This window comes from Sinocyclocheilus grahami, unplaced genomic scaffold, assembly GCF_001515645.1.
Source record: "Sinocyclocheilus grahami isolate Dianchi unplaced genomic scaffold, SAMN03320097.WGS_v1.1 scaffold811.1, whole genome shotgun sequence".
NCBI classification, from domain to species: Eukaryota; Metazoa; Chordata; class Actinopteri; order Cypriniformes; family Cyprinidae; genus Sinocyclocheilus; species Sinocyclocheilus grahami.
This window is the reverse complement of record NW_015505990.1, coordinates 329,830-355,116: the sequence shown is the minus strand read 5'-3', so window position 1 is coordinate 355,116 and position 25,287 is coordinate 329,830. Positions and strand designations below refer to the sequence as shown.

Genomic DNA, 25,287 nt, shown 5'->3' with positions numbered 1-25,287 from the left:
TGTGTGTGTGTATGTGTGTGTGTGTGTGTGTATATGTGTGTGTATATGGGTGTGTGTGTATGTGTGTGTATATATGTATGTATATATTTATCAGTCTGGCGAGTAAACAAAAAAATTTACTAGCCAATGACGATTCAATTGCCAAGGTGTTCGTAGAGGGCTGATATTGTATAAAGAAAATGTGCAAATAGACTGAATAGTCTTCACTGTATAAATTCAATATACATTCATTCTTATTTATTTTACAAAAGGGATTCAGTCAAGGACAGCAAGTAATTTTCTTTCTGATGTTTGATTTACATTGACACAAATGGTAACAGCAGCTATATTAGGCTGCATTATAGTTCACAGAAAAATGAAAATTCTGTTGATGTTCTAAACCTGTATGAGATTCCTTCATGCTGTTGAACACAAAATAATATATTTGGAACAATATTGGTAACCAACCAGTTGCTGGGCCCTCACTACTTCCATATATGAAGAAAAAAGAAAAAAGAAAAAAACTATTGGAGTCAGTTGGGACCAGAAACTGGTTACGATCATTCTTCAAAATATCTTCTATGTTGAGGAGGAAAAGGAAATTCACAGAGGTTTAGAACAATTTGAGGGTAAGTATATGGCAGTATCTTCATTTTTGGGTGAATATCCTTTTAAGATCTCATCATATAGGCTAAGGATCCCATATAGCCTAACACATGCTTTATCTTTAACTATTAACATTCATTTAAGACACAAATAACTGTGTTTACGAAGATACTCGCAAAGACGGACATTTTGACACATAACTATGTGTATTTGACCGTTTAAGCACAAGGAGCGAAAGTTTAGTCAGTAATATGAGCAGGTGTATCAGGTAGAAACCGTTTTAATGCACGCATTTATCAGAATGAATTCTGCCCCGCAGTGTAATGTCCATGAACAGTATAAACCATTTGTTTTAAAACCTGCTTAAAACGCCTTGAAATGATAAGCTTAGACTACATCATGACGCGCTTCAATCAACGATTGATATATTTCTACCGGATTATCTCCCAACCCTTAAACGAATATAGTTTGTTCAAACACAAAAACAATATAAATCCAGTTAATAATCAATCTAACCTAAAATCCGTGACGACGACACTGTTTTTATCTGCTCCGTGTGCCCGGTTCACTTGCTGTTCCAGCACCTTCCACTCCATCATCAGCTTTAGTAAAATAACCTGATAGCTGGGGAATTTACTAAGTCGTGTTTTTTTAATGTTGTTTGTATTTGAAGTTTTTCGTTTTTTGAGCCCCTCTCTCTTTTAGAATTGCTGACATTTTTACTTATTGGAATGTTGTTCTTTGCGCGACCATTTCCAGATTACTCCAGAACAAAGTGAAGAGGTGAATGCAGACATACTGGGCAGCAATCACCTGGTAGATACATGCGCATATCGTTCAAAAGTCAAATATAGAATAAATGCATTTGATTGGTAAACCAAATTCAAACTTTACGTTTCAATCTCAAATGGTAATGCATGGAATTTACGGGAAAGCTCAACTAAATAACAGCGCTAATAAGTGGGGGGCATGGTGGCTTTGGCGCTCCAGTCAATCTACTCCACAGCCAATCACAAGCCCACTCCTTGCTCGGGCCCCGGGGCTTCAGCCCCGCCTAGCCCAATGGTTAAAACGGCCCTGAGTGCAGGGATCACATCAATGACAGACTAATTTGTAACATTTGTTCATTTGACCCTCTAAAGGCCCGTTCACACCAAGCACGATAACTATAAAGATATAGTTCTAAAAATCGTTCTCAGTATTAAAGAATAGCAGAGTCCACACCACAACTATAACGATAAAGACAAAGAGAAACGATATCATTGGAATCAATTTCAAAAAGATTTTTCTCCAGCCGATGAACGATAAAACACTGACAGCCAATCAGAATCCATCCTGTTATCACGAGCTCGAGAATTTAAAGCGGCAGACGCATGTGCGCTTAGAATAAACAGACGATACCGTTCGCTGGTGTGGACGCTAATATCGTTATCTTTATAGTTATCGTTCTTGGTGTGAACGGGGCTTAACTCTAGCACTCTCTAGTATTCCAATTCCAAGAAAGAAAGCAGTGAATATGCAAATGAGGGAGCACCGGAAGTGATTAGAGAAGTAATCACTGTAAATCACTTTATTAACGGTTATTGTTCTGTTCAATAGAAACTAACGTCACCTGTCCTAGCATTTACTAATCATGTTACTTCCCTAAAAATAAAATATTTAGGATGGTTCTAAAATGGGAGCAATTTAAAATTCAGAGTGTAGGTTAATTCTGAAAGTGAAGTGTATTGTATTTCTTAAAACAAAAACCGCGTAAATACCACCATGATGCCGTATGTTTGTTATGGGTTTTTTAACTTTAGCAAGTCTTGTGTGTGTGTGTGTGTGAGTGAGAGTGAGTGTGTGTGTGTGTGTGTGTATCTGTATCTATCTATCTGTCTGTCTATCCATCTTTAAAAAAAACTATTTGAAACTGTATGTAAAATAATAAGAAAAATGCATTTTAAACAAATATTTAATGTAGTCAATGCCATTTAATAACATTTTATTCCAGCTAATATGTGATCATATAAACTGAATGCATAAGAATTATAGAAAATAAAAATGATGATTTATTAATAACACAAAGTATGTTAATGATATGTTAATTCATATTAAGTATTAAAACTGTATGAATATAATTGTAAACAAATAAAAAAATGCATTCATGTAGTCCTACAATTAATTATATTGTATTTATATTATTAAATATATTTTATATTTTAATATAAAAACTGCATGAATACAAATAGTAAAATAATTGCATATTATTGCAATTAATTAATATATCAACTAATAATGTCTTTCTATCTATCTTAATTTCAGTCAAGTGTGCACAAACTTTTGACTGTGACACTATGTGTGTGTGTTCTGCATCAACTACTGAAAGTGAGTAAGGCTATGTTTGTATTTTACTCATTTTCACCTTTATCTCTTTTTACAGACAATGGCGTCAGCAGAAGTCAAAGTTGCATTTGTCAGCAATCACAATGGGACGACCCTGACAGAGGTTTCGCTGGGATCCCTCTTAGCCCCGCTGTGTTTTCTCAGCCGAGGACTCTTCCTGATAGTATTCCACCTGGGAAAAGGGCTTCTTCCGTTCTCCTGGGGAACCCATCTCCTGCTGGACTTCACAGCACTAATAATGCCTCTGGTCCTGTCATGCACCGCACTGAGCGACATCCTTCACTTTGTCATCATAGGCATCGCTGTAGTTGATTTTGTTGTCCTATACCTTTTATACAAGAATGGAAAGCATCCATATCAAGGCTCCCTCCACAGTACAATTGACAGGTTTGTGCAAAGCAGAGTAGAATCCAACCTGGTCCCATTTGTGACCGTGTTCCGGGTTCTGGTCAACGTGAAGACCTCCATAAGCATTTTAGCTGTTGACTTTAGCGTCTTCCCAAGACGTTATGCAAAAACAGAGACGTATGGAACAGGGGTGATGGATTTCGGCGTCGGAGCGTATGTAATGGCCAACGCATTGGTATGTCCCGAAGCAAGAGGAAAGGACATTCAAGGCTCGAAGATCAGTCATGTGTTTAAACAGTTGATTTCCGTCTGGCCGTTGGTCTTGTTAGGGTTTGTGAGACTTGCAAGCGTCAAATCATCAGGCTACCACGAACATGTGACAGAATATGGAGTTCACTGGAACTTCTTCTTCACGCTAGCCATCGTCAGAGTGGTGGCGTCCGCACTTCTGGCTCTTTTACCTGTGAACTCCTCATGGCTTCTTGCTCTTCTCATTGGTGGAACCTACCAGGTTGTTTTAGAGACAACAGGTCTGAAGTCCTTCCTCATCCATAATAATGAGCGCACAGGCTTTCTGCAGGCAAACAGAGAGGGCATCTTCTCAGTTGTGGGTTATATAGTTATCTATATGGCTGGGGTTCAGGTTGGCCACTACCTCATGCAGAGCAGAAATTTAGTTAAAGACTGGATCAGAGTGGTCCGTAACCTTCTGTTAACCAGTTTTGGGTTGTTCTTCACTCTATACGTGTGCCAGAGACGCATCGAGCCAGTGTCACGCAGAATGGCCAACCTTTCCTTCTGTATTTGGACTGTAGCACAGGCTTTATTCTTTCTCTCATGCCTCAGCATTGCTGATTTACTGCTACTTTTTTCTAAAGCCATCTCTAATTTTTCATTTGTGTCTGCATCGTGGTGTCCGTATCAAAATAAGAAGTCATTAGCAGGCGAGAAAATGAGAAAAAATATGGATGCATTATGCCTCGTACAGTCTGTTAACCGGAATCAGTTGTTATATTTCCTACTTGCAAATATCATGACTGGTTTGACCAATGTGTTAGTCGACACTCTGAACAGCAGCGATGTTTTAGCTGTAAGTGTTCTGCTATTGTATATGTTCTTGAACAGCTTAGTCATATTCATATTGCATATCAATAAAATAACCATTAAGTTCTGGTAAAGACCTTTTTGTTTAGTTTCCGATTACACAGTTTTTTTTTTTAAATGGCTCTCTCGTTTTAACTTCTGTGAAATACGCTGTGTATAAATTGTTTGCAAAGTGCAAATAAAATTGAATGTGTTATATGTAAATTCATGTATACTATGTGTATTCTATATCAGATATGAATCTAAATAGATTTATTTCATACTAATAGTAGATGCAAATTACATCAGATTTTTGTATTTGTATATGCTGTAATTGGCCACAATTTCTGTGAACTTTTTCCATGAGTTAAATCATCTGTGCTTTTTGAAGTTCACTTAGATAGCCTGTGTGGTGAATAGATTAAACATATTCCATGTAGTATTTTAGTTAATTGATTATGAAAGCTGCATGCATTATAATTATAAAAGAATTTGGAAAATGCTGGTGCTTACTAACATTCCTTTGAAGTAAACTTTTAAAGTCTAATATTAATTAATTGAAATGAAAATGAATTCAAATATGAAAAAAGAACAAGAAAATTGAACAAATATTTCATGTAGACTTCTAATTAAACATTTCAACTATGCGGTCATAAACATTGCATGCATATTAATTCTAAGATTTAAAAAAAAAAAAAAAAAATAATCAAACTTGTAATTAAGTCATAAAACTATATTTAAAAAGGAAAGAGAAAAGAATGAGAAAACTGCATTTTAAATAAATATTTAATGTAGTCTTTTAATTAAATAATATTTCAACCAATATGCAATTATGAGAAACTGCGTGCATATGCTAATTATAAAATTTTCAAAATGCTGATTTTTACTAATAATACAAAGACTTTAGTATTAAGTCTCAAAACTATATGAAAAATAATTGTAAAAGTATTAGAGAAATGGTCATGTGGTCTTATAATTAAATAATGTTTTGACTAATAAGCAATCGTGAAAACTGCATGCATACTAATTAAAAAGAATCAAAGAATGCTGGTTTTTACTAATATCCCAGTCTCTTAATTAGACTTTTAATTAATATCAAGTAATACAACTAAATGAAAAATAATGATAAAAGATTAGAAAATGCATTTTAAACAAACATTTCATGTAGTCTAAAATGCGATCATAAAAACTGCTTTTTCCTAACAGTACAAAGTTGTTTGATTATTGGGCACTCTTCATTTTTAATTGTTTTATGGATTGAAATACAATTCTAAAATCATTTTTAAATGCCTCAAAACGAGGAGAAACTTAAACAAACCTACATTTATGTATATGAAACTTGGCCACAATCAACATATCATTGCACAGAAATTCAATCTCTTTGTTTTGCATAAAGACACCACATTTTTACAACGTGATAGTCAAAGGCAGGCATTACATTTGTGCTCTTCAACCACTCAAACAATCTGTCCCAAAAGGATTTAACAATAGTACAACTGTAAAAATAGATGTTCATGAGATTCAGCATCTTTCAGGCAGAGCATACATACATTACAATCCAAATTCAATCAAAGCAATTCATTACATGGGTTAATGGTTCTGTACTTCTCTCATCTGTCAATCAAACGCCACAGGCCACGCCCCCAGAGCCCGGAAGTACTTTCTGAAGTATTACGACTCACAGAACACTCTGCCACAGACGCCTCTGTCGCACTTGTTTGTTTTTGTCCCCAAAAAAAGAAACAACTTTCGAAACCAGGTGAGTACGACAGCTGCAGCTTGATACTTGTGCATTTAGTCGCTCTTTTAAGCGCGATAACGGCTGAAAAGTAACGCCTCGGCGAGGATAAACCCGGATTGGGTCCGTCCGTCAGTCTTTGGCAGCACACTTTTGAATGTAAAAAGCTTGTATTGCTTTAAAAGTACATTTGCACCCCGCTTAGCATCCAATAAAACATGCTTTGTTAGGTTTAAAGTTGCCGTGTGCAGCTAGCAGACAGAGCTAGCATGCTAATCAGCTTGAAAAAAAAAGTTTCGCTGGTTAGCTGTGTGCTAACTTGACTTCGACACACAGAATCGTCTCTCTTTTTTGTAACCGCGTCTCAGACTCCATCCCTGCAGCGTTAAATATGTCTAAATGACTCGTTGCTGTACAGCTGAGTGTGAGCGTGTCGCTGGCTAACAGGCTAATTAGCATACGTGTCATCGCAGGGAGCACGAGTGCAGTTATTACAGCTCTGCTTATTGAACTGTTGCCATGACTACTAGACTGTCAAGCGTATCTAATGTGAATATGATCTGAAATGTGATATAGGTATTCTAGAGCTGCGTGAGGCTGGTTTGGTGCTCATTGTTAGCACGTTAATGTGGCTTGACCTCTTCATTCTCGCACCTCTGATAAAGGAGTTACTGCATTTATTTGACACTTCTGTAAGTATATATATATATGCAGATATGATGCATGTACATGAACGTTTCATCCAGAGAGCTGGGGGTAGTAAGTGTTTAAGCCTCTGTAGTCGGATAAGAGTGTATGTGCAAGCTAATAATCCTTAGCAAAGCTACAAGGGCTGCTGGGAAACCAGTGTTTGCGTTTTATAAATGGACAAATTTCTACCAATCAGAATCAAGTATTCCACAGAGCCGTGTAATAATAATAAATATCATCTTGATTTGATATTTAAATTATACAAATTAAATAAAGAGATATTACTACTGTACTGTAAAAAGCAAGTATTTCATAATAAATATTATTTATAAAATTAATCAAAATTAATCAAACAAATGACTTATTATTATTGTTATTATTTTAAAGAACAAAAGTGAAATTGCAATACTAATATTTATGTATGCTCTGTGCTTTCTAATGTTTAAATTCACGTGGGTCGTACTTTTCACTTCAGAAAATATGGAAGTCCATATAAATATGGAAAAATGACATTCCTGGGAAATGAAAAGTGGCCTGTATTGGAACTCATAGTGGAGGTGATATTGTGAATGCACAGCTAACTGAGATTGTGTCCACACGCTAACAGGCAGATCTGGGCAAAGACATGGCACGTCTGGTGGCTGTCTGCAGGGACGGGGAAGAGGACTATCTGTTTCTTGCACGCCAGATTCCCTTGTACATTGATGACTCTCTCACGGTAAGATAATTTTTTGGTTTCCCGTTGCATTTCACCGTCTTTAAAGGCACAATATGACATTTTCGCCGCTGGAGGGCGCGTATTCAAAATAAACAAAGAGACAAAGGTGTAGATTGATGACGCCGTGACTGAGTGTGGAATCATGGGAGTTGTGGTCTTCATCCCCGCAGCCGACGCAATCCGACGGGAATCGGGCAGAAATCATGTTCATGGATGAGCTGATGATTTATTAACGTAGTATAATGAAGCAGAGTGAGGCTGAAAGCCGTCGAAGCGAAACGAGGCACTGAACGAGCGCGACACACGGCTCGAAAGCAGCGGAGCTTTTATTATGCCACAGTCGAGCGCTTCCGCTGCTTCCGGTCGTGCGTATGTGGGGTAAAGCAGCGCTGTTTTATCATACTATATACATTTTAAAGTTCTGTTATAATGCTACTCTGTGCGGTCGTCATCGGTCTATTAAAATGCACAACATATTAAAGCGTCTTTGGTGTTTCCATGTATTCTACAAAACAAAACAAACCCTCCCCCACCGAAATCGAGGGGTTATGACGTCATTGGCAGGCGACACAATGACACTATGGATACGATGATGTATCATCACAGAGATTTGACTTATTAAAATGCACAACATATTAAAGCGTCTTTGGTGTTTCCATGTATTCTACAAAACAAAACAAACCCTCCCCCACCGAAATCGAGGGGTTATGACGTCATTGGCAGGCGACACAATGACACTATGGATACGATGATGTATCATCACAGAGATTTGACTATACGAGTATCGATACAGCTGTCCCAGTATTGATATTGTGGCACGTGTGCAGCAGTGGACCGTGCTTAATTTGAATACAAGAACAACGTTTAAAATTGAGCAGAAAAGTGCGAGGTTTCTAAAAAATAATGAAATATATAGGCTATAACTAGGTTTAATCTGGCCGCAGAGGAACACAATTGGGTTGCCTGATATAAAGAGACGTAACAAATGTGCTTCAGCCAGAAAAAAGGGTATGAAAAGTGTTCCGAGGCGCTGCAGAAAACCAAAAAATTGAACAACAACAAAAACTGGAAGTGTTGCTGGAGACAGGCTTATTTAAAATGAAATTTTAGAGTGCTTTTAGAGTGATAAAACTAGCGGTTTCTCCAGTAACGGCTGTAATCAAATCAGCTCCGCTCATGAACGCTTCTTTATTAGATCAAATGAAAATGCCATCGAAACTTTTCTGAAGACAGTCGGTTCCCTTCAGAGATACATTCATATAAAACACCCGCGCCGTGTTATGATTTTGAAACGTGCAGTGCTCATGTTTATTCAACGAAGTCAAACGGCACAAATAAATAAATGTATGGGAAACTGGTAATGTATATCGAAATATCGGAAATGTGTTTAAAAATCATATCACCGTTATTGAAAAAAATTATATCGCGATACATATTGATATTGAATTATTGTCCAGCCCTACAAACAAGGCACAATTCGACGCAGGATTTTCAGAAAGATTGAAACTATAAGACGATGCTGTGCCAAATATATTGGATCTGACAGTAATGTCGGACCACACAAGTGTGAGTAACTGTTTTTATTACATGGTCACTATTGCTTTGTCTGTTATTACAGATCGTTTGATAAGTACTGAGTATCAGTCGTGGCCTAATGGTTAGAGAGTTGGACTTGTAACACGAAGGTTGCGGGTTTGAGTCTCAGGTCCGGCAGGGATAGTAGGTGGGGGGAGTGAATGAGCTGCGCTCTCTTCCACCCTCAATACCACGACTGAGGTGAGACCTTTGAGCAAGGCACCGAACCTCCAACTGCTCCCCGGGCGCCGCAGCAATATGGCTGCCCACTGCTCTGTGTGTGTGTTCACTGCTGTGTGTGTGCTCTTGGATGGGTTAAATACAGAGCACAAATTCCGAGTATGGGTTACAATACTTGGCCACATGTCACTTCACTTATTTGTTTTTAACCTAAATCACAGCAGCGTCCATCTATGAAAAACTGTTAACCAATCCTAGCAGTGGGCATTTACTTTCGAGTCTACAATCCATCCCGTCTATTCAAATGGTGTGTTCTGATGAGGGGATCAAAACAGGACAGAAAATAGCCTATTACTTCTAAATTATGTTTTTTGATGTAAAAATTTTGATAACATTATAAGAAGACCTCAAAGAAACGTACAAAATAATAATAAAGGCAGTTCATGACCCCTTTTAAAAATATGGCCATATTGTGTGTGATTGATCTGGCAATTTGTGTATTTTAGCTGCCAAAACCATTAAACTGGTTAGAAGCTTGCCTTAGCAGGCACTTTTGTATTAAGCAGTTGCATGTTCCCCTATACATGCATTACTGAAAGCAAACTAAAGTCACGGTTATATAGGAAGAAGCGCTGTGTTATTTTGATGATATCTATGCATGTTTATGTTGTAGATGGTGATGGAGTTTCCTGACAGTATTCTGGACTTTGACAGCTATCAGATCAACAGTTCACAAATGAAGCAGTTTATTGAGGTAAACAATGACATTTTTCATTGCAACAATGACCTTTCCAGCTTGACAGAGGCACAAAATTAAAAAAAGATAGTCAGACTTCAGATTTATGGCTTCCAGCTTCACTTTCCCACCTGTGTTTTTGGTCCACCAGCATTACAGCATGCTAAAGCAGCAGGACCTGAACATGGCATTGATGGTGATGTCTCGTGAGGTGTTCAGCGCTCTGTCTCAGTCGGTGCCGTGCGTGGGCTGCCGGCGCAGCGTGGAGCATCTCTTCTCTCATCTCACAGACTCTGGGTACTTCGCACTGGAACCGCTCACTGTGGGATCCTCTGGAGTGCTGTCAGTCACACGAGTGTGTCTCACAGACCCCAGGAAGCTCTACACGCTCTTTTATGTTCATGGGTAAGTGCTACAGACACGGTTTAGTGTCCGACAGTTGCCTCAGACCAACTGAAGTCTGCATAAAATCAAAACTGACCCCATTTACTTTTTTTTTTATATTTCTGGTCTTATTGTGTGTGTGATTTGCACTGAGCAAGTTGTTCCAAAGAAAATCTTGGTGGAATGATGGGCAGGGAAAATATTAACTATTAATCATCATCATAGCCTCACAATCCAATGAAATTAAGCTTCAACCTACATTATGGAATAAACCTACATAATGTCACATTATGGAAGCTCAGTGCATTGTTAAGGAAAGGATATGCAGTTTGAATCATTTTATCTGTTAGTTTGTTTTCCTTTGCCTGTATGATTTAGTTGTTGTTTTTCATTTTAATATGCGTGCTTTTTCTTCCCTTGTTGTAGGTCAAAGTTAAACAACGTAATTGACTCTATTCCCAAGAGTAAAAAGAACAAACGCTGTCAGCTGCACTCTTTAGACACGCACAAACCGAAGCCTTTAGGGTGAGTCAGTAACTTTTAGTTTTGAATCATATGACATTTGGTGTTTTTTCTTCTGCGCTTCCTTGACAACATAACCAAACAAAAATTGTAGCAGTGTTGTTCTTATAATGTAAATATTTTGGGGTTAAGGAATCAATGAAAATATGAAAATCTTGGATGAGTAGTGGTCAGGGTAAAAAAATGAATGGGCGCTTGGGGCAAAATTGCCACCAAAAGGAACAAAAATGCCTCCCAAATTCAACATAAGGGTTAAAAAAATGCCTCTACAGAAATAAACTAAAGCTATTGGGACTTGAAATTAATAAAATGAATAAAAAGTTAATGATCACTATTACATTATATATTACAAGAGACCGATGACCAATAATGATTTTTTTTGTTGTTGTCATAATACAGTTCCTGTTTTTTTTATTTTCCATTATATGTAGGGCAGTTTTATGTAAGATGTGATCAATTACATTGATCTCATAACATTATACAGTTGTTGAATGCATAAGCAGACTGTGTGAATAAACGTACCATGTCAGATGCATTGGTAACAGCCTATACGGAATAGATTTTATAAATAAATGTGACATAAAAGACAAAACGGATTCATTTAATGATGCAATTATAAAAAATGCACTTACAAAGCGCAAAATAAATACGCCACTGGAAATCAGTCCTGGGGCAAAAATTTTAAATTTCTGATCCTGGTAGAGATACAAGTGACCATATCAGTAGGTTGTTTGGTAACCGTGGTTCCGGTCCTGCAGGGGCAGCTGGATGGACGTGTGGGAACTGATGTCACAGGAGTGTCGTGATGAAGTGGTTTTGATTGACAGCACCTCTTTACTGGAGACTCTGGAGACGTATCTGCACAAACACCGGTGAGAGCTTGTGACCTCAACATATTTCTCTTAATTGGCTCAGTGACAAAAATTTATTTATTGGTTCTCTCTTTCTGCAACATCATTCTCAGGTTCTGTACTGACTGTAAGAACAAGGTTTTGAAAGCGTATAACATCCTAGTAGGAGATCTGGACTGCAGTAAGGAGAAGGGCTACTGTGCGGCTCTGTATGAGGGTTTACGCTGCTGCCCCCATGAGCGCCACATCCACGTCTGCTGCGAGACCGACTTCATCGCACACTTACTGGGCCGAGCAGAACCCGAGTTCGCTGGTGGTTATGAGTGAGTGATCCAGTCCTCATGGAGTTTTTTTGATGCTGTGTAACGTGCATTAAAGTCACACCATATCATCTACTGGAAATGAGATGTATTAGCTATTCCAACATCGTAGATATACCTTCATTAAGAGTGTTTGGCTCATTTACAGGCGTCGAGAGAGACACGCGAAGACCATAGATATCGCACAGGAGGAGGTGCTGACGTGTCTAGGAATTCACCTGTACGAGCGGCTGCACAGAATCTGGCAGAAGCTGCGAGCAGAAGAGCAGACGTGGCAGATGCTCTTCTATCTGGGCATTGATGCGCTCCGCAAAAGCTTCGAGGTAACGCTCTCATGTGCTATTCATGCTGAGAATCATTTTATTCTTAAATGGTACTTTCCATCAGTAGGGTATAAATCCAACAATCAAAATAATTAAATAGGATTATATTTTCAACACCTTAACAATTAATGGTAGGAAAATTATTTAAAAAATAATGTAAATATAAAATTGGAATATATATATATGTATGTAGAATTGCAACCCTGTTAGCACATAATCTCTCTACATTTCTTTGTAGCACCTAAGGAAGTAAGTTTATATGAGAATTATAAGTTTATTAAAGGCTGTAAACCAACATTTGGTCCAAAACTAGTTTTTTTTTTCTTCATTTAATTTTGTACTTTTTATATTGTTTTTTTGCTGGAAAACATCACATTAACAGGGTTTTAAACAGTATATGTATATATTTTGTTCACATAGGTTGCAAAAAAGTTATATTTATATAAATTCAATATAAAATAAAACTGCTTGTGTAATATTTATATACACAAGCAGTTTTATATAAATCTTTTTGACCTTCTGAGATTCCATTTATTGACCTTTTGTTGTTGTTTGTCTTCATTCAGTAAAGGAGTTGTCAGTGCAAACCCTCTTTTGCCATTAAAAAACGACTGTCAGGATTTACTAAAGACACAGTGGAAAAATTGTTATTTTTATTTTTGTGGCTGAACTTATTGCATATCCATTTGTAGGAGTTTCCCTTTCAGATGCATGATTTATGTCGGGAGAGTATTTAAATGAATCATGCAACACAATTTACTGGTATTTGCGGCATTATTTAACACCCATTTGATTGCATTGATCATTATGGATATGTGTTTTTTAATTTACACATTGTCTGAAGATCCACAGAACTTTCCCCTCCCATCTGCGCTTTTATGGGATTGCGCTTTCACACTAATTTGCCCTGTTTAGTTAACCTGGCCCTTAGTTCTTATTTTGTACTAATGGAAAGTATCATATGTGACCCTGGAGCACAAAAGCAGTGTTAAGTCGCGGGGGTATATTTGTAGCAATAGCCAAAAAAACATTGTATGGGTCAAAATTATCGATTTTTCTTTTATGCCAAAAATCTTTAGGATATTAAGTAAAGATCATGTTCCATGAAGATATTTAGTAAATTTCCTACCGTAAATATATCAAAACTCCATTTTTGATTAGTAATATGCATTGCTAAGGGCTTCATTTGGACAACTTTAAAGGCGATTTTCGAAAGGATGATGTATAAATCTCAATTTCGAGAAATTTACCCTTATGACTGGTTTTGTTGTCCAGGGTCACATATATTATAATGTGCACACTTGATTTATGTTAAATGATGTGCAGATGGCAGTGGAGAGGGTTCAGGGCATCAGCCGGCTGGAGCAGCTCTGCGAGGAGCTCTCAGAGGAGGAGCGAGCAAAAGAACTCAAACAGGAGAAAAAGAGGCAAAAACGCAAGAACCGACGCAAAAACAAGTGTGGCTTTGAACAAGAGGCGGAGGGGGAAAAGGATAAAAGTCTTGATGAGGTAATGATTTAATGTGTCTCTGTTCCGTTGTTTAGTGTTTAAACTGATAAGACTTAAAACGCGTGAGAATGAAAAACTTTCTTGAGGAAGCAGCACTGGCCTGATCGTTAAGATAGTTTTGGGGGGCTAAGGTGACAGATAGGGGGGCTGAAACCCACCACCCCTGGTATAGTGTGCGTAATTATACTGAAACATAAATATATATAAGCAGTTTACCTGATTTAATGTGATGGCCTGTTTCTGAGATGACAACATGCCAATCTGTGGTTGGATTTCCGACACGGCTAACCTTAAATCATCTTACACTGTCAATAAGCGTGACTGATACTCGAGCCAACTCTGCTCTAACTGTCGACTAGCAGGAGTCAGTGGATGGCTAAAGACTTGCTATCTCATATTCATAATCCTCAAGGGAATGTCTCTGAATTAACTGATGCTCGCGCCCCCTAACTGTATTGAATGCAAGATATATTTACAGTAAATACAACAAAAAGAAACAACATTGTTGGGAAAACTGTTCTGTCAAGCTGCTAAAAAATGTAGTTATTTGCTCCTCGACACTGATCTTGAATTCCTCTTTCTCTGTCATCCTCATTCACTTCCTCTTGGTCTTTTTGCAGGGTTCGTCTGAGTCTGTGGACGGCTGCTGTAAGACGTGTGGCAGTGGAGAGGAGTCTATCAGCAGCGTGGAGGTCATCATCACCGGCGAGAGTTCATCCTGCACCTGCTCCGCCGCCTCCATCCTGCATTCCCCCAAAACCAAGAAAGGTAAAGAGAGCTTTTCATTTTCTTTAATCATGAAATTATGCATATAAGTTACCCAGAATGCACCTGACTGTCGAGTTTGTGTCTGTTCGTTCCTCTAGCACTGTTGCCTCACAGTAACGGCAGTGACTGTGGCTACTGTTCCAGTATGGAGGGCAGCGAGACGGGATCCAGAGAGGGCTCAGACGTGGCCTGCACCGAGGGCATGTGCAACCATGATGAAACGGGTATGGAAATAAATGTGGTGGACAATTTATCAATCTCTAGGTCTATTTTTAAAACGTATTAAGTAATAATGATTTCAGACGACTGCGTAAAGCCAGCCAATCAGATTTGAGCTTGCTGTTTTACAAAAGCTCCTGCCATTTTTATGTACAGTCAGGATCATATATAGAGGATTCCTTTGATAGACATTTGATAATGATCATATTTATGTTTATCTCCAGGTGAATACTCATGTAGTCACCGCTGCTCAGAGGAGAAGGAAGAGGACGCTGTGGACAGCTGTGTGGAGTGCTGGGCAAACTCAGAAGACAACACAAAGGGCAAAAATAAAAAGAAGAAAAGAAAAAACAAGCCGTCACTTTGCAGGAGTGAGCATGTGAGTTCCTAGTTGTTTTGGACAAAGTAGCCCCAAGTACTTTTGTATGGGTTGCTTAGATTTTTTTTTTTTTTATCAGTTACTTTCAATGAAGATGCTTCTCGGATAAATTGATCTTGTTGAACAACATCTCTTTCTATATCTGTTTTAATTTAACTTTTTTTATTATTTTTTATAAACAGTTACTGGTTACATAACACATATCATAATAAAGAGAAAAAATTATTATTAAATGATTTTCAAAAGACAAAAAAAATGATTGGTAGAAAAAATAAATATATGTGTGTGTGTGTGTATACATATATATGTATATATATATATATATGTATATGTATGTATATATATATGTATATGGTATATAACAAAGTATTGAGATGAAATTTTGTTATTGACCAAATACTTATTTTCCACCATAATTTGCAAATAAATTCTTTAAAAATCCTTCAATGTGATTTTCTGGATTTTTTTTTCTTCTCATTTTGTCTCTCATAGTTGAGGTATACCTATGATGAAAATTACAGGCCTCTCTCATCTTTTTAAGTGGGAGAACTTGCACAATTGGTGGCTGACTAAATACTTTTTTTCCCCACTGTATATGTATATATATATATATATATATATATATGTATCTAAACCTGACAGCTGTTGCTAATAAGTATTGACACTAGCATCTGATTCAGCAACAATCAAAATATCAAAGCTAAAATGTATGAAATTACTTAATATCCAAATATTCCAGTTCTTTTTAGTGATGCATGCCATCAAGGCACTGGTTGTGATCTTTTCTTCTCTCTCGTAGGGATCTAAAGTGGTAGAGGGCTGTGTATCTGGATCTGCTGCTGTTCACGAGTCCCCCTCCCCTTCACCGCATCTGTGCAGAAGCAAAGAAACTCCGTGCTGTGAATCCTGTGAGAGCTTCTCTCATCATGTGAGCAGCAGCAGGCATTTCCACAGTCAGCCTGTCTTACCGGACACCTGCGTACAGGAAAACAGCTGTGCCAAGAGCCTCACGGAGTTACTGGTGAGTCTGATACAACAAACTGACAAGTTTTTGATCTACGATGTGTGAACCAGTGTTATTTTAGTATTATTTATACACCAATATAATCGTTATGGGCTCTGATACTGCTTTTTTTGTTTACCAGATTTAGCACTATTTTAAGTTCACTTATTTTTACTCACTAAATGATGTTTTTTTCACCAAATATAATGTGGCTGCTGATTTGTCAACTAAACTACTTTATAATATATTCCTATTTTCTCTATGAAGTAGAGTGTATTTCATGGATTGTGTTTAACACATATAAGAGTGATCATCACTCTGGGTGATAGATTATCAGATAGATTATTAAAAACTGGTACTGGTACATCCCTACTTTTTAATTTGCTTTTCAGTTCATAGTTTCAGTTTAGCTTAAGTTTTAGTAGTTTTGTTATGTGCTTTTGTCACATTCATTAGTTTTTTCTTTTTAAATATTTACATATAGCTTTAATTTTTAAATGTTAATAATTTTAGTACTTAAAGGGATAGTTCACCCAAAAATGAAAATGTGATGTTTATCTGCTTACCCCTAGAGCATCCAAGATGTAGCTGACCTTGTTTCTTCAGTAGAACACAAACGAAGATTTTTAAGTCAAACCGTTGCAGTCTGTCAGACTTATAATGCAAGTGGATAGGAGTCACGATTTGAGTCAAAAAAACATACACAAACAAAACCAAATTAAACCCGGCGGCTCGTGACGATACATTGATGTGTATAGACACGAAACGATCGGTCTGTGCAAGAAACTGAACAGTATTTATATAGTTTTTTACCTCTGATGCACTGCAATGTCTGAACTGTCCTGAGCACGTCCTCGACAGCAGGTGCATGACGCGTTTAATTCTTCTTCTTGATTTACGGCAGATCGCAGACTTATAAGTGCATTACCGCCACCTATCTCTCAAATGGACCATTGACACTCCTAATTGAGATTGTAGATAGAGTGTCAATGGTCCATTTGAGAGATAGGTGTCAGTAATGCACTTATAAGTCTGCGATCCGCCATAAAGCAAGAAAGACACATCATGCGCCGGCTGTCGAGAACGCGCTCAGGACAGTTTGGACATTGTGGTGAATCAGAGGTAAAAACGATATAAGTACTGTTCAGTTTCTTGCACAGACCGATCATTTCGTGTCTTTACACATCAATGTATCATCACGAACCATAGGGTTTAATTTGGTTTTGTTTGTTTTTTTGACTCAAATCCGTGATTCCCATTCACTTACACTATAAGACTGACAGACTGCAACGGTTTGACTTAAAAATCTTCGTTTGTGTTCTACTGAAGAAACAAAGTCACCTACATCTTGGATGCCCTGGGGGGTAAGCAGATAAACATCACATTTTCATTTCTGGGTGAACTATCCCTTTAATATTTTTTGGGACTTACACTTTTCAGTTAGATTTCAAGGCAACAATTTCTGCTTGTTTTAGTAAATAGTTTTTATTAGTTTTAAGTCTTTTATAAAAGTCCATATAGCTTTAATTTTTATTTTAGTTTTAGTAATTTAAGAATTTTTAAAGTTCGACGTTACTATACACACACTTTTTTTTTTTTTTTTTTTCAGTTTCTCAGGCATCAATTTTTAAGTTTTTCATCTAATATTAATATTTTATTTCGGCTTTATTTCAAGCGCCGAAAAAGATTTTTTAGTAGTTTTAGTTATTTATTCAACAATAACAACACTAAGTTTGAGCTGACTCTTAAGTCTACCTCTAATAGGTTGATACACTCAATAGTTAAATGTATTGCTGTGGACTGTAGAACAGTGATAGACTGATGATCAGTGATTTTTAAAATTATTGTAAATATTATATCAAGTTTTATATTAAATATTACATTTGATGCTTGCACAGACCTCTGGGATGTATTCCAGTCTAATGATGTACTTATGTCAGTTAATTAAAATGTAATTGTGAAATTGTTTATTACTCACTGCTGTTTGTTTATTGAAGTAGTTGCAAGTAGTGAAGTTTTGTTGTGATTTCTTTGTGAACAGAATGAATCTGAAGTGACCTCAGATGAAGAGAACTGTCTGACGCAGGACGAGATCCAGTCGTTCGTAGAGAACAACAAAACGTTCTACCGCACACGAGACGAGTACAGACAGCACCTTAAAGATCGCTTCACCAAATACTGCCGCGGAGAGTGGCTGCCGGCCACCAGCGTCAACTAGACTCGCCGCCGCACGCGCACACTAGCTCACACTTATTTTTATAGAGTGTCAAAACACTCATGATCACTGCTGCACTGAGTTTGGGATTACAAAATGGGTAAGAGAATCAATTTCAGCGCTGTATTTGATGATGTTCATGTTTGTTGGGTAACGTTACACGTCTTTCGCATCTATATACATGTCTTCCCATTCAGGCCCCTCCTCTTTCACTCTCAATCCTTCTCAACCAATCACAGCTGACTGTTTTCTTTCTCTCTTGACACACTGATTAGGGAGCAGGTGGTTAGGAACACAGCTGTTAAATGGTCATAGAGCTTGCAGGCCTTGACTGTAGGGTTAGGTGTTGGTAGTCTTAATGTATTTTTTGTTAAACATTTCTTTGTGTTTGTTTTTTTTTCCTCCCAAATTTTCACTGACTGTGACCGTCGTAGTGGCAAGAATTGTACCGATAAATGTGTACAGAAATAAATATCTGAATAAAATGATTTTACAAGAAGATGAAAACATCCATTTATAAAGATGATTGGATGTGATGTTGAAAGCATTGTGCAAAATTTACTAAATAAAGAATATTTATTAATATGCATCAGATTTGAATGTGTTTTCTGTGTGTAATTGGGTTTCATAAATGCATGAATTATCATGTTTCTGGGTGTTTGTATTGTTCTGTAGGTTTGTAAATATCCTGTTCGGTTCACATATAAAAATGAGTTCATATAAAGGTTGCTAAAAAAAAATTCTTTACTTTAGAAATTTTTTTTTTTTTTTTTTTTTTTTACTTCTAACCTTGTTATCATCATAAGCCTTGTTAAATGTTAAAAATATAGTCAGCCACTAGATGGTGTTTTGTTCTGCTTTTTCCTCCTACTTCATAAAAGTACAGATAATCATAGTGAGCTAGAAGATTGCTGAAAGCTGAAAAAAGGTTGTACAGTGACCGTAATAAGAATAGGAACGCTGAACCAGTTACTAACAGTTATTGTAGTTAACTAAAACCATCAGCAATGTTACTTGAAATAAATGTGAAATTAAATATTTAAAAACGTATTTTATTTCAGCAACATTTCTCATTTTTATTTCAACTTTAATAGCTAAAACAATAAAAATGACTAAAAAACTATATAGACGTATTTAAAAATAAAATGTAAATGACGAAAACACAATATATAAAAAAATTCAACAATTAAAACAGGAGATATAAAAACTAATTCAAACTATTAATAAAATTATACTAAAAAAAACTGAAAATGAAATTAAAAGCTTGAACTTTGCAAAATATTTGATATTTACGCTTGGTTGTACGTTTATTTTGATTCCTATACTTGCCTCCTCCGGCACCTTTTATTGACTAATTTATATATATATATATATATATATATATATATAAAGTATAAGTAATTTTTGAGTGGTTTATACAAACTTTCATTAACACAGCGGTCGTGTACAGTATCAATTTAGGAGTGAAAAAAAACGTACGGGCGGCGACAGCAACCTAAAGCTTTTTTTTTTCTTATCACCGCCGCCGTTAATAATTAATCGCGGTTCCTGCAGGGATTGGAATCTGGATCCGTCTGTGTCGAGCTGTTCCTGGGTGTTAACCGCAGAAGATCAGGGAGGGCTGGAGTGATTTGTGCCCGCCTTAAACCCGTTCACTGATCCCATTCTGAATCGGAGATACTACTGCACGGGCGCCGCAGTTCTGCTACACTGTTTCAGTCCGGCGCGGATTAGAACGCTCAGTGTTACATTGTGACATCGCGCCGCGCTGACTGTGATACACTGTATCTGCCGCCTCTGATGATGATGAGGATGGAGCGCTGGAGGGGGAGAGTCGCGCTGGTCACCGGGGCGTCTGTCGGCATCGGAGCGGCTGTGGCTCGCGCTCTCGTCCAGCACGGCATGAAGGTGGTCGGCTGCGCGCGGAACGTGGACAAGATCGAGGTAAGCGACGCTCACACGAGCTCTTCGACAGATTGTCACCGCTCAAGGGCCTCGGCGCTGCTTATGTTTGCTCACTGCAGCCAGAGACAATCAAGTGCTTCTCCTCAGGAGACAGACAGTTCATGCTTTATTTAGAAGTTCATTTGGAGCAATGACTGCTCGGCTACAGTCGACCTGTTACAGTGATTGATCGCGTGTGAAGTATTGATAGGCTTCGCCCCGCCCACTTTACACTGCAATGCAAAATCACACTACTGTACATATTGCATGCATTTCAATACGTTTTTACATAATTTCACAAGCCTAGGTGAGTTTAAGGTTGCTTCATGTTACATCGTATAATGCTGAATATACTGTTATTTGAGTTTAGGAGTAGTTCACCCAAAAATGAGCATTTTGTCACTGTTTTCTCAGCTCCATGTCATTTTAAACTCGCACACAAGAGTAGCAGGTATTCTTCAAAACATCTGCTCTTGTCTTTCACATAAGGGGGTTTCGAACAACAGGACAATGAGTAAATGACACTATTTTAAAAACACAAGCACTGATTGTAGAGTAAGTGTCCCTTTAAGTGAGATTCTCACTTCAACATTCCTCAACACTTGCTCATAAGCTGTCAATCAATTAATCATGTCTTATCAATCATAGATGGGATTTTTCATCCTTGCCCTTGAGTAAAACACTCCACCAAACTCTCACAAGCTGTGTAGTTGTGTATACAAGAAACTGAATTTTCATAGCTCAGTGATAATATGTATATGTATGTATTATATTGTTATATTATTAATGATTGTTTTATACTTTATTTACTATATTAAAATGTATTATTATATTATTATAATATATTATTATCGATCTATCTTAGATTAATAATATAATAAATAAAAATATGTGTATGTATAATCTCATTTTTGTTATAATATTATTATATTTTTACATCGTTTATTATATTATTGTATATGATTTTTTATTATAATATAATATGTTTTGTATATTATTATATTAGATATTTTTATATGAATTATCTTAATAATTATATTATAACTTTTTTGTGCCAGTGAAGGATTCATTTTTTAAAAACGCATCTAAATGCTCTTTTTCATGGGGGCTGTATGGTTTACAAGTGCAATTTATTGTTGCATTGTGCCAGATTTATATAACAATAGCTGCTGAAATGTACTGCTGTAAAGATAATTGTGGAAGCTCATAATGACCCGTTATTGCAGATGAACTGTCTCTTTACGCAAACAAGGAAGTCACAAGTTACAGAGATTTTATAGTTGGTATCAAGATTTATTTCAAAAGATAAGGGCGAATTTGACTCCTCATAATATGAGTGCTGCTTTTTTTTTTAATGAAACAAATGCTTTATTTCCTCACTGCTGATATATAGTATGACTTCAAGTGTTTCTGCTCTTTGTTTGTCTGTCTGTACAGTGCAGTCCATTCGTAATGTGTGCTTGCCATATATTGTTATGAAGGACAAAGGTTGAAAGTTATGACATGGTAAAAGCTGCTCAGATTTACTGCAGCACTTTAAAGCTTTGATTTTCCCGATTAGTAAAGGTTTCATTCCTGGAAATCCCTCTTGTGTCATTTTGACAGTCTGTCTGTGTGTGTACATGTAAACCGTCATTGAAGAGCAGAGTCGAGGCTCTTTGCAGGTTTATCAACAACAAAGATAGAGATACAGTAAGTGGTTACTTTACGAGATCCGTATCTGCATAGTGAAACGAGAGACAAGGCGAGCTTTGTGTCCATCCGATCACAAGGCTCCTCTCTAATTGTGTGTGTGTGTGTGTGTGTGTGTGTGACTTCCCACACAGCAGCCTGATGCTTTGACTGGATGTAAAGCAAAAGTGTTGTCACCATACTCAAATCTGACACCAATCCCAGTGAAATCTCACCAGTGGATTTGCCTGTTGGGAACTATTAGTATAGTTGAGCTTTGCAGCCCTGCTTTTGTATTCCAACCAAACAGAGAGACTGGGGAAATCATATAGTAAGGTTTAGATACAGGATAGTGATGAACAAACTGTGGGAGTAATAATGTGGTCGCTATGGGAGATGAGATGGAATGGGAAGCGGGTCTGATGAGGGGCCTTCATTGGCAGCATCCGTTACAGCAGATTCCCATTTTGTGTGTTCCAGGATCAGTTTTTCCCACGGCAACCTTTGAGCTGATGGGTCACTGATCCTGGACACACCAAACTACAACTAACTGCTGTTACGCGCTGTTTCTGTAATCTGCTGTTTCTTTGTGCTCCATTTTTGTGTTTGTATATTTACATACAGTATCTAAAAGTAAGTGTGTGTGTGTGAGTGTGTGTGTGAGTGTGAGTGTGAGTGTGAGTGTGAGTGTGAGTGTGAGTGTTTGTGTGTGTGTGTGTGTGTGTGTGTGTGTGTGTGTGTGTGTACAGGTTTATATATTCTGGTGGGGACTTTAACCTGAATACACACAGACTCATGGGGACTTGTGTCACGGTGGGGACCTAAATTGAGGTCTTGTGAAAAGTGAATTGAGAGTTTTTTTTGAAAATCAAAAAATGCACAAAGTCTCCTGTGAGGGGTAGGGTTGGTGTAGGGCAATAGAATATACGGTCTGTACAGTAGAAAAACCAGTGTGTAAAATATGTGTTTACCTATTAGCCACCTTTCATACACTAGCAAATAGATGGCCTCGGGGCATTATTTATTTATTTATTTTTAATTTGAGCCAAAATATAGATTTTTGCAGAAATATAAAATTTGTGTTTGTTTGTTTTTTTTACAAAAAGTTTGTTACTATTTACACTGCTGGCCATAATAACGTGGAAGAAAATTTGAGTAATGCGTTTTTTTTTCTTACTTCCAAAAGTTGTTACCTTCAACACTGTTAGCCGTAGCAACATCAAACTCTATTAACACATCTGATTAATGGTGCTTTTCAACACCGCTCTGCAAAGCTACACGACTACAGAGGATGGATTGTTGTACAGTATGTACAGTAGTTGCACTACAGCCCAGTCCAGTCAGACAACAGTCTGTTCCATTAATACTACAACTCGCTCCACCCATACTGCTGTGAAAGCTCACGCTCATGTTGCAGCACTGAGCACTGGACGAGCGTTTGTGTCTGTGTTTGGATCGATCTTTATCACTTAATATGAGATACCTGATGCTCCAACATCTTAATCACTTTCCTTCAGTAGCTTTCAGTTGGGTGTAACATTACATCTTTTCAATATCTTGATTTAGGCTGAATCTGCGGCAGTGGAGAGTGTGTCGTTTGCTTGTCCTTCAAGCTCAGTCGATTCCCAGAAAACAAGTGGTGCGTGACACAGTGCATGCAGGCCCTCCACTGGTGTCATGATCTTTACATCACGCATGGAATCAGTAAGCTGGAATATTCCTCTGACCTTGGCAGCACTGAGTGTTTCGTTGTGATCATGGCTGATTGGGATGAACTTTCAGTGGCTTCTCAACTCAACCCAGCACTGCACATTTTGTTTGTCTGCCTTACTCACCTGATCAAGAAACACGAAAGAGAGCCACATGAACCAAACTTGTTCTGTTAGATACTGGATGTTAGCTGAAAATGAGTCTTCTTCATCAGAACAGATTTGGAGAAATGTAGCTTCCCATTAATGGATCATCTGCAGTGAATGGGTGCCGTCAGAATGAGAGTCCAAACAGCTGATAAAAACATCACAATAATCCACACCACTCCAGTCCATCAGTTAACATCTGGTGAAGCCAAAAGCTGTGTGTTTGTAAGAAACAAATCCATCATCAAGATGTACATTTTCAGCCTTTAAATGAGGAAATCATTGAAACATTACACAGATCTTTGCATTGCAGATAAGATCAGAAGAGTATATTCAGTGGTGCTTGGTAAGATCAGTTTGATCCGCAGCACTTTAATCGTGACTTTCAGGCAGTTTACTTTAATTTAGGCTACTCAATTTTCAGTCTTGCATTTTGTGTCTGTGTGAGTGCAGAAATGTTAAATATGTGTGTAGACAATATTAAGCGAATTACACCCACTGCTCCGGGTGTGTGTTCACGGTGTGTGTGTGTTCACTGCTGTGTGTGTGCACTTTGGATGGGTTAAATGCAGAGCACTAATTCCGAGTATGTCACCTCACTTTTCACTTTCACTTATCAAAGCTATGAAAACCTAAAGCGCTTTAATTATGTTATGTTTTTTTTTTTTTATAATGAAGTGTCCTTTACATTTAGTCAGTGATTTTTCATGTCAAATTTCATGTCATTTGTCAGTTCGGTCAAATAATTGAACAAGATATAAATTTGCCATAAATGTTTGACTTCTATCCTATATTCTCCCAAAAGTTCTTATTAACAAGATCTAATTTATCTGTTAACATTAGTCTACAGAATACACACCTTTATTGAAAACATTACAATTTTGGCTGATTAGCCTGCTTATTCTGTTATTATTATTATTGTTATTATTATTACTATTTACACATGAATGAATATGTACAACAAATTATATATAATTATTAATTATATATAATTTGTAAATGAAATTACTGACGGAAATGTTCGTTGACAGACATGGACGTGCAAGTCCTGCAGGTGCAGCACAGCTTATTTATAAATAGCCTATTTACAGACAAACAATAGCCCAGAATGAGTGCAACGGTTAAAGTTTCACATTAAGCATTGCCATCTCCCTCATAGAAAACCGTTAGCTTAAATAAAACACTTAATGTGACTTAGCTATATGGACGAAGACAATCATATAAAAATCCCTAATTTTGGTATGTTTATTAAAAATATGTACTTAACAAGCAGATGAGCCTAGAA

General features: G+C 37.2%; 3 protein-coding genes across 4 annotated transcripts in view; all 3 read left to right on the top strand.

Annotated features, from left to right (window-relative positions):
- Positions 1 to 3,010: 3,010 nt before the first annotated feature.
- On the top strand, positions 3,011 to 4,539 carry LOC107562202 (phosphatidylinositol-glycan biosynthesis class W protein-like). Its single transcript, XM_016246797.1, has one exon. It carries the CDS (start codon positions 3,011 to 3,013, stop codon positions 4,493 to 4,495), a length of 1,485 nt encoding a protein of 494 aa, XP_016102283.1. The 3' UTR covers positions 4,496 to 4,539.
- Positions 4,540 to 6,044: 1,505 nt separating this feature from the next.
- On the top strand, positions 6,045 to 19,118 carry LOC107562200 (gametogenetin-binding protein 2-like). Of its 2 annotated transcripts, none has more exons than XM_016246793.1 (14): positions 6,045 to 6,160; positions 7,437 to 7,547; positions 9,976 to 10,056; positions 10,190 to 10,443; positions 10,849 to 10,947; positions 11,703 to 11,816; positions 11,909 to 12,118; positions 12,264 to 12,438; positions 13,765 to 13,947; positions 14,568 to 14,715; positions 14,814 to 14,939; positions 15,159 to 15,313; positions 16,113 to 16,334; positions 18,358 to 19,118. In XM_016246793.1, exons 2-14 carry the CDS (start codon positions 7,455 to 7,457, stop codon positions 18,532 to 18,534), a joined length of 2,037 nt encoding a protein of 678 aa, XP_016102279.1. In that variant the 5' UTR covers positions 6,045 to 6,160; positions 7,437 to 7,454; the 3' UTR covers positions 18,535 to 19,118. The 2 variants fall into 2 exon arrangements, with proteins under 2 accessions (XP_016102279.1, XP_016102278.1); XM_016246792.1 differs by lacking the exon at positions 6,045 to 6,160 and adding an exon at positions 6,741 to 6,831.
- Positions 19,119 to 20,086: 968 nt separating this feature from the next.
- The window catches only part of LOC107562199 (dehydrogenase/reductase SDR family member 11), a 30,959-nt gene continuing 25,758 nt past the window's right edge, over positions 20,087 to 25,287 (top strand). The window contains exon 1 of the mRNA XM_016246791.1: positions 20,087 to 20,475. Within this exon, the coding sequence (XP_016102277.1) occupies positions 20,332 to 20,475 (144 nt within the window). The 5' untranslated portion in view covers positions 20,087 to 20,331. The remainder of the gene's footprint in view (positions 20,476 to 25,287) is intronic.

What these genes read in the sequence shown, in the direction of transcription:
- LOC107562202 (XM_016246797.1), top strand. Translation starts at nt 3,011, where the DNA reads ATGGCGTCAGCAGAAGTCAAAGTTGCATTTGTCAGCAATCACAATGGG.
- LOC107562200 (XM_016246792.1), top strand. Translation starts at nt 6,766, where the DNA reads ATGTGGCTTGACCTCTTCATTCTCGCACCTCTGATAAAGGAGTTACTG. An exon ending in CACAAACCGAAGCCTTTAGG is followed by an intron (nt 10,948 to 11,702) that starts GTGAGTCAGTAA and finishes CCGGTCCTGCAG; the next exon opens with GGGCAGCTGGATGGACGTGT. An exon ending in GTGCAACCATGATGAAACGG is followed by an intron (nt 14,940 to 15,158) that starts GTATGGAAATAA and finishes GTTTATCTCCAG; the next exon opens with GTGAATACTCATGTAGTCAC.